General features: G+C 37.4%; 1 protein-coding gene across 1 annotated transcript in view; it reads right to left on the reverse strand.

The window, feature by feature from the left end:
- TM9SF3 (transmembrane 9 superfamily member 3) overlaps nt 1-16,568 on the reverse strand; it is a 69,160-nt gene that overhangs the window by 48,403 nt on the left and 4,189 nt on the right. Inside the window, exon 2 of the mRNA XM_023240793.2 lies at nt 9,444-9,639. Coding sequence (XP_023096561.2) covers nt 9,444-9,639 — 196 coding nt within the window. The remainder of the gene's footprint in view (nt 1-9,443; nt 9,640-16,568) is intronic.

Below are 16,568 nucleotides of genomic sequence, written 5' to 3' on the forward strand. Positions count from 1 at the left end.
GAAGGTCTTTAAGAGAGTAAATCCTAAAAGTTCTCATCACAAGAAGAAAATTTTTTTCTTTCTTCTTTTCTTTTTATCTATGTGAGAATATGGATGTTAGCCCAACTTATTTGTGGTAATCATTTCACAACATGTGTGAATCAAACAATCATGCTTGTATGCCTTAAACTTCTACAGTGATATATGCCGCTATTTCTCAATAAACTGGAAAAACTGTACTTATGGTCATTAGTTTCTAAACAAAATAAGACCAAACCCAAAAAACCTGCAAACACTCTAGATGTCCACTTAAATGATTAAATTGTTTTTGTAGATTACTTAGGCAATTAGAATAAATGATAAATCCTAACAACAACAACAAGAAAGCACAGTTGTTTAAGGTCTCCTGTATTATATTATTGGTTATTTTGAACTTGAAATGCAATTCCCCCCAAGAAACAATGTTAAATTTCTTAAATCTTGATTAAAACTTCTTAAACATAAATTGCAGCTGAACCATGATTAACAGCCAGCTATACTATTTCCACGAGAAACAGCAATCTGAGTTATGACACTAGCAACATGTCTTCCCAATCCTCAACAAGAACAGCTTTCCCTTATTAGAGCTCAGTCCAGAGTGGGTACCCCAAAATCATAACACCAAGACAGCAGGAAACACTGAAGTCCATGAAAGACAGATAGGGAAATACTCTCACTCCCAAAGTAGAAGAAAATTGCTGTCGCCTCCAACAATGGCTCCCACACAGACTTCCTTTCCACCAAGGCCCTTTCAGGCAGCAAGGAATTTAGGATTTTCATAATGGCAAAAACTGAGACAGAGCAGAGAAGGGCGGGAGGGTTAGGACACGAGATTGCTAGAAAGGGTTCCTACAGCAGGAACTAGAAGAACTGGTAGCAAGAGGTCTCCAGATTTCCAGAGTGTGATAATGCTCAAAGGGCAGCAGGAGACTACCGAAATGAGGGGAGAAAGAACCACAGGAAGGTCCAGGCTTGGGCAGCAGCAAACAGCTGTGAGAGACCTCACAGCAAATACTGCAAAGCCACCAAATTCCTTGCTGTTAAAATCAGACATTCACAGATAATCGCCATTAACAGTGTGGAGGTCTTATGCATGAAGTTCTGAGATATACAAAATGGCATTTACCTGCATAAAGCTTTTAGGATTCCTCACAGTCTGAACTTCAGTTCATTTCTCTCTTGCCCAACTATCTATCATCTTCTCACCCTATACTCTAGCCAAACCCAACTACCTGCAGTTTGCACACATCTTGTGCTCTCTTGGCCTCTGGACTTTCTGGCCTATGTTGGAAAGTCTACTACAAATGTCTATCCTAAAATTTTTCCCATCTCCTACCCTCTCCTCCGTAGAGTAATCCTGAATTCCCCACCCCTCACACCTCTCAAATACCAGAGCCCACCCCTTTCTGTGAAGTTCCATGGCTTTCTCCCCATACCTCCCTATGACACCTAAGCCTATAACACTTACAACCTCATACCAGTATCTTGCCTCCTCAAAAAGACCGTCAGGCCTTGAGAGCTATGTGTATACTGATTATGTCCTTTTTATCCCCACCTATGCCTGTTTCAGTACTCTACACAGAACAGGCACTAAACAAACAAACAGAACATTTTAGCAAATTTTAAGAGCATGCTTTTACATTTATTCAGCAAAGGAAAACATGAAGTATATGACAGTACGCACATATACACTCATTTGTGTATGATTAGTGTGCGTGTGTGCGTGTAAGGAGAAAAATGCCAATATAAACAAATGAAATTTTTGAGTGGAGTATCTCAGAATGATTCACAAAGAGGTCTTGAAGAGTATCTTTCACTGATGTAAAATCTAGTAAAGAAACGGGTCAAAGGGAAAACCTATCTTTATCGTGGGCTATAAAAAGGACCATGTGAGGTCATATTTTAATGAAATTCCTCTTGCAGACGTGGGCAAATACAAACATCACAAATAATTGAAAAGTCTGGTTGCTCAGCTAAAACAGCACTTCTCTCAGGAGGGAGCTGCTTTGAAAATAACTAATGTAAAGTGTCTAAATATGCCAAATCATTGTTCAGCATTTAATTGGAAAACAACTCTGAAAAACCTATCACCGTAAGTCACTACTGTAAAGTTATAAAAGGACATACCTTTTTCAGATGAAATACACACCTATGAATTCTGAAGAGGAGCCAATTAAGATTTCACCAATGTAAACACACATTATATGGCGGGGATGGGGGGGAACAAAAGCAAAGTTATAAAGTGGTAATGTTAATACTGACTTTTCAAGCAGACAGCACGGGTAGATTCCGGAAACTACATACCAGTATATCTGTCATCAATTCACAACAACACCCCAAACTAATAACTGAATGGACAATGCAAACATTGCCAAAAGAATATGGAAACTGTTTGAGTTCTCTAGGAACCTATCATGCCTAGCTTTATTAGCTTTCTCTTTTGATAGCATTACTTAACTGGAAATCACAAATGCTCTAACTCAAATTCAGCAGCACTTGGCAGTTTTTCATGAAGTCACCATAGACAAATTTATAGACAGAAACTTGAGTTTTAGTCTGGGTTCTACTACTGACTAGCTATGTGAATAAAAGCCAGTCATTCAACCTTTGCAAACCTCAGATCCCTCACCGGTAAGACAGAGATAACATCTATGCTATCTCTTTTCCAGAGTCGTTTTAAGAATTAAAAGTGTCAATATATTCACAGTGTTTCCTTGGGCCACATATCCATTTGAGAATCCAATGAAAGTGGTGTCTCCCTTGTCCCCCCAAAATGCACATTCACACAAAACTAAATGTACACTTTCAGAAAACCCATGGACCCCTGAAGCCAGAGTTTCTGGTTCAACTTTGTACACCCAGAGCCTATTGTAGTGCTGGAAAGCACTAAACACTCAAAATCTGCTGAATGAAGAAAAAAAAAAGATCTGGAAAAACTGGTATAGTCACAGTTAATCAATATATATGTTGAAAGCATTATATTATATATTAAAGCATATATATATTAAAAGTATTGATTAACTGACCAAACTATCAGGAATATAAACTGTACAATTTTTTCCTAGATGACTAATTGGCAACATATACCAAGATTTGCCTCTGGGGCTCCTGGGTGGCTCAATCAGTTGAGCATCCGACTCTTGATTTCAGCTCAGGTCATAATCCTGGGTCATGGGATTGAGACCCTTATGTTAGGCTCCGCACTGAGCGTGGAGCCTGCTTCAGATTCTCTCTCTTCCCCTTCTCTGCCCCTCTCCCCTTCTTATATGATCTCTCTCTCTAAAACAAAAAGAAACAGAGAGAGAGAGAGAGAGAGAGAGAGAGAGAGAGAGAAAGGCCTTAAAAATGTTTATATCCTTTGATTCAGTAATTCTAAGAATTTACCTTAATAAAAGATTCAGAGATGCATTAAAATACTTAAGTGCTAGGGTAGCCAAATGCATTATTATTTCTAATAGAAAAAAAAAAATCAAAAAAAGCAAGGAGGGGGGGCACCTGGATGGCTCAGTTGTTAGAGTGTCTTTCACTCAGGTCATGATCTAGCAGTTCGTGAATTTGAGCCCTATATCAGGCTCATTGCTGTCAGCACAGAGCCTACTTTGGATCTTCTGTCTCCCTCTCTCTCTGCCCCTTCCCCACTTGTGCTCTCTCAAAAATAAAACATTAAAAAAAAAAAAAAAGCAAGCAAGGAAGAAAGAAAACAGAAAGGAAGGGAGGAAGAGAAGTAAAGGAAAAAAAGAAAGAAAACAATCAGAATACCTTATCATCGGGAAATGGGGAAAATTACAATATCCAAGTTATAGAATACAACATAAACACATTTTTAAAAAAGTAATTAACAGGGGCACCTGGGTGGCTCAGTTAGTTAAGCATCTGACTCTTGATCTCGGCTCAGGTCATGATCTCATAGTTCATGAGACTGAGCCCCAGGTCAGGCTCTGCACTGACTGTGTGGAACCTGCTTGAGATGCTCTCTCTGTGCCCCTCCCCCACTCACTTTTTTTTTCTCTCTCTCTCTCAAAATAAATATTAAAAAAAAGAAAAAAAAGAAGAGTAAAAACTATACATAACTTATTAACAGTAAGTTAAAAATATTATGTATCTGACACATAATAAACACTATATGTTACACAATTTTTTGAAATCATATATATAACAGGAACCCAATTTTTTAAAATTCTAAATAATGTGGGTGAATGCAAAGAAAGAAGGATGGAAGAAAATGTTAATGATAATTATATCCAGGTGATTTTTTATTTGCTTCTTTATATTTCTCTGTAGTTTCTAAATTTTGTACACCGATCCTATATCATTGTCAAAATCAGAAAAAATATATATACACATACATTCTTTTGAAAAAAAAAAAAAAAGATATCAATCTGGAGTAGAACAATGTTATCAATGGTTTGAAAAGGAACTTATAAAAAGCCCAGGCTATTCAAATTTGCAGTCAGCACAAGGTTTAAGGAATTGCTAACACCAGAATTCAAAATACCTAAATACAAGATTCAGTACAAGATTCAAATTATTTGGTCTGGCTAAAACACTCTGGTTGAAACCAACAGGACAAAATACGGCATTAAGTTCCCAGACTTCCAATTAAACAAGGCAGATTAACCACAAGTATGTGTCCTTTCCCTCCTGAAACTCCATTAAAATGTCAATAAAGGAATAAAAAGGATGTAGGTACACAAGGACAAAAAGAGGACAGTAAGATTTCAAAGCATTTTTGGAACACTGAAAATTAACAGAAGATGGTAAATGACTAACAAAGCAGAAGAAACCATAACTGAAGAAAGGGGGTTGGTGTCACAGAACACAAGAGAGACACCTGAGATTCTCAGGACTTGAAAGGCACCACACACGTCAAAAATTAGGGGACAGGATCTAGGGCTGAACACATAGAGGAACTGTATAAAAATATGTTTATGGAAGGCTTAGATGCCCAAGTTCCCTTTTCCACTCACCACAAAGCTAGATGAATAACCTCAATCCCCCCCTCCAGTAGACCAGAGGCACCTTCCCCTAGAGAACTCCAACAAAAAGGCTGCACAATTAGGGAGAGTAGAATCCAGGGACTGAAAACAGGGTGGGGGGATTAACTTAAGTAAAAATCTTTAGGCAGAATGAAAGGACCTGCCACTTTTCCAGACTTTTCCCCAGTCTTTGGCAATCAGGCCCTTACCACCCAGACAGGTATCTGGAAGGACATACTGCACTGTGGTTAAAAGCTCAAACTCTAGCCATGCGATCCCTAGGTTCAAATCCTTACCCTGCCACTTTGCATCTGTGAACCCTTGGACAAGTTACCCAACCTCTGGGCCCCAACCTCCTCACCTGAAAAACAAGGATATACACCTCATAACATTGAGGATGAAAACTGTCAAGACTGAGAATCACTGAATTAGAAATACATAAGACTCAGAGTAGCCTTTGGCATTTCCCTTTATCTGTAGTTCTCTTATCATTTCACTTTAGAGAAGCAAAAGAAATACTTATATTTCTTTTATAATTTCATCCCTCTGTTAAGTTGGGATATTCAAGAAAAAGAAAATTCAAAAAGAGATCAATAAAACAAATGGGAGGAAAGAATCCTCTAGAAGCCATCAATTTTTCAACAATATCCTTCATTATGCTGTAAGAATTCTCAAATGAGGGAGAAGGGGAGTGGAGAGTGACCTCCCCTGGTTAGGAATAACTATTCCAGATCATCTAAAGATCATAGTAGAACCAATTATCATAAAGAACAGATAGGCACAGGGTGCTATCTGAGCCTGGGTGGCTCAGTCCGTTAAGCATCTGACTTTGGCTCAGGTCATGATCTCACAGCTTGTGGGTTTGAGCCCCACGTCCAGCTCTGTGCTGACAGCTCAGAGACTAGAGCCTGCTTCAGATTCTATGTCTCCCTTTCTCTCTACACCTCCCCCACTCTCACTCTGTCTCTCTCTCTCTGTCTCTCTCTCAAAAATAAATATTTAAAACAATTTATTTTAAAAGAACAGATAGGGAGTGCCTGGGTGGCTCAGTTAAGCATCTGACTCTTGATTTTGGCTCAAGTCATGGTCTCATAATTTGTGAGATCAAACCCGACGTCAGGCTCTGCACTAATAGCACAGAGCCTGCTTGGGATTCTCTCTCTCCTATCTGCCCCTCCCCCACTCACAAGTGCTCTCTCTCTCTCTCTCTCTCTCTCTCTCAAAATAAATAAACTTAAAAAAAAAAAAAGAGCTTACAATGTCTTAATAGCTAAGGATGCAAGAGTGAACAAGAATGCCACTATCCCTGCCCTAGCAGAACTAACTAAACTACTTAGCAAGCTAGTACAATAGTTTGAGGATAAATCAAACCCTATAATCAATAAACTAATTTAACATTTCATAATTGCTAATACAAAATTAAGTTGGAACTACAGACCCACACTATGTGTGATTAGTATTCCTATCAACGGCCATTTTAAAAATGTAAACTATGTATCAGGAACTTTGATAAATGCTCTACACAAACTACCTCATTTAAATCAAACAATTCTGTCAAGTAGATATCATTTCCTTTATTTCACAGATGAGGAAAATGAGATTCAAAGTGTAAGAATAACTTGTCTATGACTAAACAGGTAGGCAGAGGTGGCACTGGGATGCATCAAGTCTCTCTGACTCTAAAGCACATGTTTTCTCTATTCTGCAATGGCAGGGTTCCAAGAGGTACCCTCTAAAATCATAGGGTAATGCATTCAGGCCTGGTTCAAAGATACCCAACTTAATTCTGCCCTTCTATTTTTAATCTTATTTAAATGTTCTTGGTTTAGTATTTTGTCTAATGGTAGTATATAACATTATTAGGAGGAAAAAAAAAAGCTGTACATAAAATCTCAAGTGAGAGGCATCCTACATTAGACTTAAGACTGTCACTCGTTCCCTAAAGGTCAATTTAGTGACCTTTATGAGATAATACCAATTCATTTAACCTGGCAGAATCTACTAAATTTTAAAAAAGGCATGTATATTTATCTGTGTGTGCATGTGTGTGTGTGTGTGTGTGTGTGTGTGTGTATATATATGTATATACAGTATTTTCTAGTTTTGAAATATTTCCAAAACTTTATGTTCTTATTTGAATACGCCTTTAGAAGAACCTTTAAAAATCGAATACTTGAGGGGCGCCTGGGTGGCGCAGTCGGTTAAGCGTCCGACTTCAGCCAGGTCACGATCTCGCGGTCTGTGAGTTCAAGCCCCGCGTCGGGCTCTGGGCTGAGGCTCAGAGCCTGGAGCCTGTTTCCAATTCTGTGTCTCCCTCTCTCTCTGCCCCTCCTCTGTTCATGCTCTGTCTCTCTCTGTCCCAAAAATAAATAAAAACGTTGCAAAAAAAAAATTAAAAAAAAAAAAATCGAATACTTGAGAGATGAAAAGATTAACAATATAAATGTTTCTCTAATTCACATAGGGACAGAAGGCTCGAGTTTCCGTGGCATTATTAGTATGCCATGATATGCCTTGGGCAAATCATTTCATCTCTGGGCTTCACTAAGGGGAAATCAGATGACAATCTCTAAGGCGCATCCAACCTTTAAAATTCTATGACACCATAAATAACAACCAGGAAACCTAGTAAAACATTTCTCAAAGCATGATCAACTATGTCTTTGAACAGGGCAAGCAGAAGAGAAATCTAATCAGCATTTACTTTTTCATTGGGACCACTTAATTTAGCAGCTCCCTTAGCAGCACATCCGCCTGCGTTGGAGGTGCAGAGCTGAGAAGACTCCAAGGAACCGCCAACTCTCCGGGAATAACACCTGGCCAATCCTTGTGCTTTTCATCAAAAGGTGCTTAGTCGGAAAGGAAAATAAAGCCCACTTTTACAGCCCACGAAAACGTTCCCCTCTATCTAAACAATCTACCCATTTCAGCCTCAAGGAACGAATAAAAGAGGACAAGTGAAAATAGCTGAAAGATTACTCTTCTTTAGTAAACAGGGTGAGGACTTCAAAAAGTGATCAAATATGTCCACGGCAACAAAGCAGGACTCAGAGTTTTTTTGCCTATTCTCTCTCTCTGGTTCCTCCTTGGTACACTAGAAATGTGCACCAAATATGTAAAAGAAAGTTATGTGAATAAATGTAGGATTGATGTTCTCAAAGATCCCACACGCCAGTCCAAGTTTTCTCCTTACTTGTAATTAAGTAGTTAAGTTGCCTGATTAAATTAAAACTCAAGCCTTAGGGCATGTTTACAATAATTTATAAAGTTACAGGCAGGTCACTGTGGTTTAAATTTACAACTTAATTTTATAATTAAGCCCCAAAGAACACAGTGTGGGGAAAGGGTGGGGAGAAGAATACAAATATGTACACCTATTTTCAACAATAACAAAAAATATTCTGAAAACAAGAATGGAATTTAACTAGTCAAAATTAAACATTATCTTTAAAAATCTCAATTCACATCCGTTTCTCAAAAGTGCAAAAATAGCAGCAATTACGGTTCATTTTACACTTGTAGACAATGAAGTCACAATTAAAGAGCTTCAGTAAAATCAATGCAGTAAAAAACAGGATTAAAATTCAGAGTTCCTGATTACAAGATCCAAGCTCTATTCAAAAATCAGGACACCTAATCAAAGATCCTGTAAAAACTCAATTACTCAAGCTTCTGTTCACTGGGTTAAAAATGTCTATGCAGGAGGAAATATACTCTCTGGCTAATTTCACAGAGAAAAATTAGAAGTTTAAACACTTTAAACTCAAAGGGCCTGATAAAATAGATACCTGCATAATAAATAGATGAGGATTTTTTTTTTCCAATTTTAACAAGTCTTTGACCTAAAATTTAAAACCACACTATCTTACAAGAATTGAAAGAGTAAATTAACACCCACTGATAAATACATTCTGAGCCAATGGTACAGGTCTGAATTTGAGGCTTTACACAGAATTTTAAATATCCATATACCCCATGACATTCCTGTACCTCCAGAAATTATGAAATCTCCTGACAGCCTTCCCTAACCACATATGTCCAATATCTAGAAGGTTTACTAGAAATCACTTTTCAGGAAGAAATAGGTTAGGGAAATAAAATTTTAACAAATATTTATTATTTTACAAATATTCAAAATAAACCTTTGTTACTTACTAACATACTTTTCTCAATGCAACTTAACTTACAGATTAAAACATTTTTTAGAGTTTAAAGCAGTGGTTCTCTAAGGTCAATCAGCAATGTCTGATGACAGGCTGGACTGTCACAACTGGAAGGTGCTACTGGCACTTACTGGGTAGAAGCCAAGAACTGTGCTAAACATCCTACAAAGTACAGGACAGCCCCCCACAAAAAAGAATATCTGGCCCCAATGTCAATAGTGTCAAAACTGAGAAACCCTAGTCTATAATCTGACTTGTACTATAAGGACTATTAAGGTTTACTTACCTTTGAATTTAATATCCAGACCACTAAATTCCAATTCAACTCCTTGAAGTGCTTCTCCCAGAGTTTCATGGTAATGACTGATACTTTTTTTTGACCCCACACAAAATGGAAGTGAAAAGTACTTATATGTCTCTTGGCGATTATGGTAGGGCCCAACAGTATTCATCCATAAGACAACTTCCTCTTTATCATGATACTGAAACAAACAAACAAACAAACAAACAAAAAACAAATTATAAATTTTTTAATCTAATTTAAATTAAGGGAGTATTTGTTATATGATCTAAACAAAAGTGTACTGTGTTTGGGAAGCTATAAAATACTGGAGGTTTATTTTATTTTAATCTGATGATCAATGTCCATACTTTACAAAGACACTTGTTGAATTTTAAAATTATATCTTCTGATTGTGATCTCAGGCAGATCCATCTTTTCTAAACTTTGTTTTACAGAAGGTATTGTTTAAACAAAGTCCAATAGCACATAAGAGTTCAACAGCACATCAAATAATGGTGAACCCAGAACCAGTATTATTCACCATGCTAACATGGACAAGGAAGGAGGAAAGAAAATCAATAGCTTACCCAGAAACTCATGCTAATCATTAGAAACTAAAAAATCTAATGTTGCCAGCAAGCGCAAATAAAATTTCATCTCCTTTCTGATCTTTTCCGTGGCCATTGGTCAAGGTACTAGAAATGACTAAACAAGAGGAAGAGAAACCCATGCTATGGAAATCTCCACAGTCCACTCAAGCCATCATTCTATCTTCCCCCTTTACTAGCCTGAAAGACATGTACTGTATGCATACTTCTTTGGATAAGTAACAATGATTCTCGCCATCAGTAAATACCATCTGTAGCTAAATCTGGAGTGTGGTCCAATGACTGTGGGTAGGTGACTCCACCTTTCCAGGGTCCAATTGGGGAATGTGCCAAAGATTTCTAAAATCTTAAGTTTAAAATTCCAATGATTCTATGAAAAGCAATTACCCATAGCAACATAAACTGAAGACAAGATAGGATACAATTTAAGTCAACTAACAGTGCAGACATTAAATCACTGATCAATTATTTACCGAGTGCCTGCTACATCCAATAATTGTGTTTATAGCTGAGGATACAGCTGTTAACAACACAGGTTCCCTGCCCTACTGGAGCTCAAAGCCTAAAGGGAAAGATGGACATTGAACAAGTAATTATAATAAAGTAGAGTGCTAAGGAGCATGTACTAGAGAAAGCTAACCAACTAACCAACTACCAAATTCTTACCTCTAAAACTAATATAAAAACATTTTTTTAATCAAAATCCAACCTCTCCAAAAACAAACTCATGCCACCCAAATCTACCCTTTCATCTTTGTTTTCTAATGGTATCACCATTCACTCGCACACGGAAACTCAAACCCCAAGTCTCTATGCATTCCAAAACCACACTGACTTGTCTACTCTTACCCAGAGCATCTACATCTTCCTTCTGATTCACACCACCAGCATCCTAGGAGTTAGATATAATCACCTCATCTTCAAATATAATAAATGTCTCAATGTCATATAAAACATCGTTTAGGTCATTAAGAAAATAATAAACTATCTTATTTTTTGAATACATGAGACACATACCAAGCATAGTGTTAGGTGTTAAGGACACACAGTTGACCCTTGAACAATGCAGGGTTAGGGTCACCAACCCACCATGCAGTCAAAAATCCATACGTAACTTCTGACTACCCCAAAACTTAACTGCGAATAGCCTTGTTGATCAGAAGCCTTACCAACAACATAAACAATCGATTAACACATTTTTGTATGTTATATGTATTATATACTGTATTCTTACAATAAAGTAAGTTAGAGAAGAGAAAATGTTAAGAAAATTGTAAGGAAGACAAAGTACATTTGTCATACTGCACTGTATTTACGGAAAAAAATCTGCATGTAAGCAGAACTACGCAGTTCAAACCTGTGTTGTTCAAGGGTCAATATACAGATAAATAAAATACTGTCCTTTCCTTTAAGTTCACAATCTATAGTGGAAGACAAGTAAATGATTAATGATGAAGAAATAGCGTTAAAACTAAGGTAATAAAGGGCTATCATAGCAGCAACAAAGGAATCATTAATTCTGCTTTGGCAGAGAAGAAAATTCTCTAACAATATAGAAAATCATAAACCATTTCAAGTGAACTCAGAAAAACAACTATAGATAATCTTCACGTATGAAGGAAGGAATCAAAGGTCTGAATATATCCATACATCCCCATTCAGCTGACAAAGCTATTACGCCACCACTCTTCATCTGATGCTCATGGTCACACAGCACTAATCAATCAAGGCACTCCTTTACAGAGACGGTTATAGCATAAGAATTCTCAAAACAGTGCGCTAAACCAATCAATGATCAACTGACCATAGCTGGTATTAGAATTGAAACCTGCTCACTTGGCAGAAACCTCTCTGCATAGTATAATCTACACAAAAAGTATTTAATAAATACAACGGGAAAACAATGAAAAAAAAAAACACAGAAAAAATGCTGAAATGTAAAGTTCATTAGCAACTTACTAAAAAAAAGTTTGAAGTATGCGTACTGACTGATATGTGCACTGATTGCAATAGTTCCCTTTTAGAGAAAAAGGGAAGGTAACAAAATACATCTATTTAAGATTAGAATGCTGAACAAGAGGACCTATCAATGAGGACTTTGTCATTAATCCTGCTGAGTCTGCAGAAATGTTTAAATGTTACCTGGGAAAATAAGCACAAAAATATTTTTTCTATCAATTCCAATACTCATAATTCCTTTAAAAATAGACAAAAATTTGAACTTAAATACTTATTTAAAAAGGGCATTCTTTTTTTTATACAAACTGAAACATAAAATAACTGAAGGGTCACAGCGTGTGTTCAACAACACATTCTGAAGTCACTTATTTTAATCATTCATGAAACCTGAATGGGGCAGTACAGTTGTGGCCACATGATGGAAATTGCACTGTAACAAAACGTACACCGTTCTGTAACCCTTCTGGGAAGAGGACTGAAATAATAATTAGAAATACATATAGATGTGTAATATATACACACCTTCACACACACACATACGGGGGGTGTGGTTAGGCTAAAGATTAATGCAAAAATGCTTCTTTTCCTTTACATCACTCCTTATGCAGACCATGATCAATATAATTAACTTAATTAAAATGTTACTTTTCTTTGCAGTTCTTGATTACCCCTGAGAGTAAGTGCTCCCAAGACAAGGTCAAGACAAGAGTTCTTTTTCAAGAGAGAAAATGTGCCTTAAAAATATCTTGAAATTAGAAAACTATCAAAAGGAAGACTTTACACAATGTTTTTTAAGAGAAAAAACACTTTTCCTTTCCCTAAAGCTGCTGAGAAAGTCCCTGAGCTCCACCAATCCATGAGCAGAAAGCAACAGAGGGAAGGCTCTTCTCTCTACTCTGGCCAAAAGGCTAACCTAATTCACTTTCAAAACATTCCATGAAGTTCTAGCAAGCTCATTTTAAATCCTTTCTTTGGAAAAACTATGAGTAGGCCAATGACACTGAGAAAGACAGAGATTTGCAACTTACCTGCTGAGTGTAACCAGAAGGGGAGAAAAAGCAAGGAAGCATAGCAGGGGACCAGGGGACCCTTGAGCATGGCAGTCAGTAGTCCCTTCCGTGAGGCCTACCTGGGAAGTAGCCAAGCGAGAGGAGGCCAATCCAGACCACCTGCATTCTTCACCTCACCGTTCTATTCATTTTCCAGTTCTCGGAAGAGTTTCAGTTATACTAAATTTCTGAGCCATCCCCTCCAGCCCAAATGGTTTATAATATTGTCTTCCCTTCCTTTTCTTCTCCACCTTATTTCTCATGCCATTCCCCCAAATCTACAATGCCCTCCTTCTCTCCACTTTGTCAATTTCTACTTATCCTTCAAAACTACTCAAATCCTTTCTCAAACCCTCTAATCCTCAGCTAAAGCCTTAACAGATCAATCCCTAACATGATCTCACCATCTTTTCTGATTGTATTAGCTAACACTTATTAAGCACATACTCTGTGCTAGGCAAACTAAGGTCTTTACATGAATATTAAATCCTCTCAAAATTTTATTAAAACAGATGCTATTATTTTCCCCATTAAAAAAATTTTTTTTACTGTTTATTTTATTTTTGAGAGAGAGACAGAGTGTGAGTGGGGGTGGGAGGGGGGCAGAGAGAGGGGGAGACACAGAGCTCCTTCAGGCTCTGAGATGTCAGCACAGAGCACAACGCGGGGCTCGAACCCACAAACCGTGAGATCATGATTTGAGCCGATGTCGGATACCCAACTGACTGACCCAGAAAGATGCCCCTATTTTCCCCATTTTACACATTAAAATAGAGAACAAAGATGTTAAATAATTTGTCCAACATCATATAACTAATTAGTATCACATTTATAAGTTTAGGACTACACTTTTGCTAATCCCAAGTCAGTTTCATTAACTAAAGAGCAAAAACTAAATGAAGAAAATATGATAAAAATACAGCTGTACAAAGCAACTAAAGACAGTTACTGAATACTGAACAACTTTTCCATTTGAACCTTTAATCTGCCTTAAAGAAGAAAACCTTCCTAAGAAGTGACTTGTGTTTTAATTTCAAAAGGCCTGACCTTTATTCTCAAGATGTCACCAATGTTAGGCCTTTCTTAAGTACTGTTTATGTGCTGGGAAAGGAGAGACACAGAAGTTTCTCTCCTTGATAGAAATCATGAATTAATTTTTCTTAGGAAGAACACTTTAGGAGATAGTGTTACTGATGTACTCATGTAAAATCTGAATAAGAAATGATACTTTGGGGGCGTCTGGGTGGCTCAGCCAGTTAAGCATCTGACTTCAGCTCAGGTCACGATCTCATGGTTCATGGGTTCGAGCCCCATGTCGGGCTCTGTGCTGACAGTTTGGAGCCTGGAGCCTGCTTTGGATTCTGTGTCTCCCTCTCTCTCTGCCCCTCCCCTGCTCACGCTCTGTCTCTGTCTCAAAAATAAAATAAACATTAAAAAAAAAAAAAGAGAGAGAATTTATACATACAGGAGAAGGACTAAGGGCTCAGAATAAGCACCCAAATGCCACCACTTCCATGGGATGAGGTAAAATATACAATGTTTGCTTTCTTTTTTTTTAGATTGAAGTAGAGATTTGGGGAAGATTTTTTCCACTCTTTATATAAATATATTATTTTAAATATATTATTTTAAAGCGTTGCATATTCAAGAACAGGAATCTGAGTATGACCCACACCCAGATAAAGTTAATAAAAGCATAAACTTTGCACCATTCTTCAGGTAAATTCACTTAAGTGCCTTAAGTGATATGAGAAGAAATTGTGGTTGAGCCAACTAAGTACCCAAATTTCTGAGATGGAGTATTCTAGTAATGTATTTCATTGAGTTTGTATATATACTATGCACACTCTTTATTATACATATATATGTATAATATATGCATATTACACATGTTTGCTTTAAAATACGTATCAGAGGGGCGCCTGGGTGGCGCAGTCGGTTAAGCGTCTGACTTCAGCCAGGTCATGATCTTGCAGTCCGTGAGTTCAAGCCCCGCGTCGGGCTCTGGGCTGATGGCTCAGAGCCTGGAGCCTGCTTCCGATTCTGTGTCTCCCTCTCTCTCTGCCCCTCCCCTGTTCATGCTCTGTCTCTCTCTGTCCCAAAAATAAATAAACGTTGAAAAAAAAAATTAAAAAAAATAAATAAATAAAATAAAATACGTATCAGAGTGGGGTGCCTGGCTGGTTCAGGCGGAAGAGTATGAGACCCTTGATCTCGGGATCGTGAGTTCGAGCCCCACGCTGGATACAGAGATAACTTAAATTAAAAAAAACAAACAAACAAACAAACAAAAAAAATTTAAAATACATATCTGAGAATGCAAAATTTAGTTCTCAAAGTGTTTCACAAATCGTAATTTTGATGCCTTTTATTTATTTAAAGCACACATCAGATTCTTAATATAAATAAATATAATTATAAAATATAGAAATAGATTTTTAGATAATCTCTTGAGATAACTGTGCTCTCTATCTCCCTCTCTCTCAAAATAGCTTTGTACCTAAATAAACTTTTAGTCTACCACAGAGTACAGCCGAAAATAGGACAACGAATTATGGCATTCCTAAAACTAGATCTATATTAAAGCACTCACAAATTCACCTGCAGCAAAGTTTATTCTCTTTATAAATCTTCAAAGAAGTTTTAAGAGTTCCCAAACTCCCAACAGAGACAAAGACAAGAAGCTGCCATTTGACAAAGTAAAGCAAACAAACAATTTCTGAAATCACTCGGTGGTGTGCTAAGTGTTTATAGCAGAGGCTGAGTGTATGCTACCCTAGGTACAGATTGGGCCCTTCTAACATCACCTACCAGAGGTACAATGGGCCACAAAGAAATGCGATTTTAGATTAGTTAGGGCCACTAAGTCATAACAGCATCCCAAAGACCATGCATCCTACATGAACAATGGTCTGGATTTGTTCACTGTGCTTTAAGCAATGGGTTTCATGCTTCCAACACTGCATATTTCTTGTCTCTAGCAGCTCCCTCATCATTCAAGTCACTCAACAAGCACTGATTAAATGCCACTGTGCCAAGCACAGAGCCTGGGTATGTAACAGACAACAAACAAAAACAAAAAACCTGACTTTGTGATCCTGAGGAAACAGAACCCATAAAATTTCAAGGCTACAGTATAAACCATAAAATGCATTGAGATTCTTGTGCCCTTCATTATTGGTTTTTGGTGCTGACATCTTTACATATTATTCCTGTGGAAATTTTACTTACAAGATAGGTAGAAAAAGGAAGAACTAGAGAGTCCCTAGGCCTCTTCAGGCCTTAGGAAAATGAGTGTGTTGGATTAAATGATCTCAAATCTTTCCAGTTCTAAAATTCTGGTTCGCAATCTGAAATATTTTTAACAGAGTCCTTTGGAATCTGGGGAGACATGGTACTCTAACTATAGACCTTTCCAAGTCCTCTTGGTTTCAGAAAACAAAATAAGCACAAACCACACCTTATACATCCTTCACTCACTCTGAAAAGTCCTTTTTATAATCCTTGAATCA

The sequence above is a fragment of the Felis catus genome, chromosome D2, assembly GCF_018350175.1.
Source record: "Felis catus isolate Fca126 chromosome D2, F.catus_Fca126_mat1.0, whole genome shotgun sequence".
Taxonomy (NCBI): Eukaryota; Metazoa; Chordata; class Mammalia; order Carnivora; family Felidae; genus Felis; species Felis catus.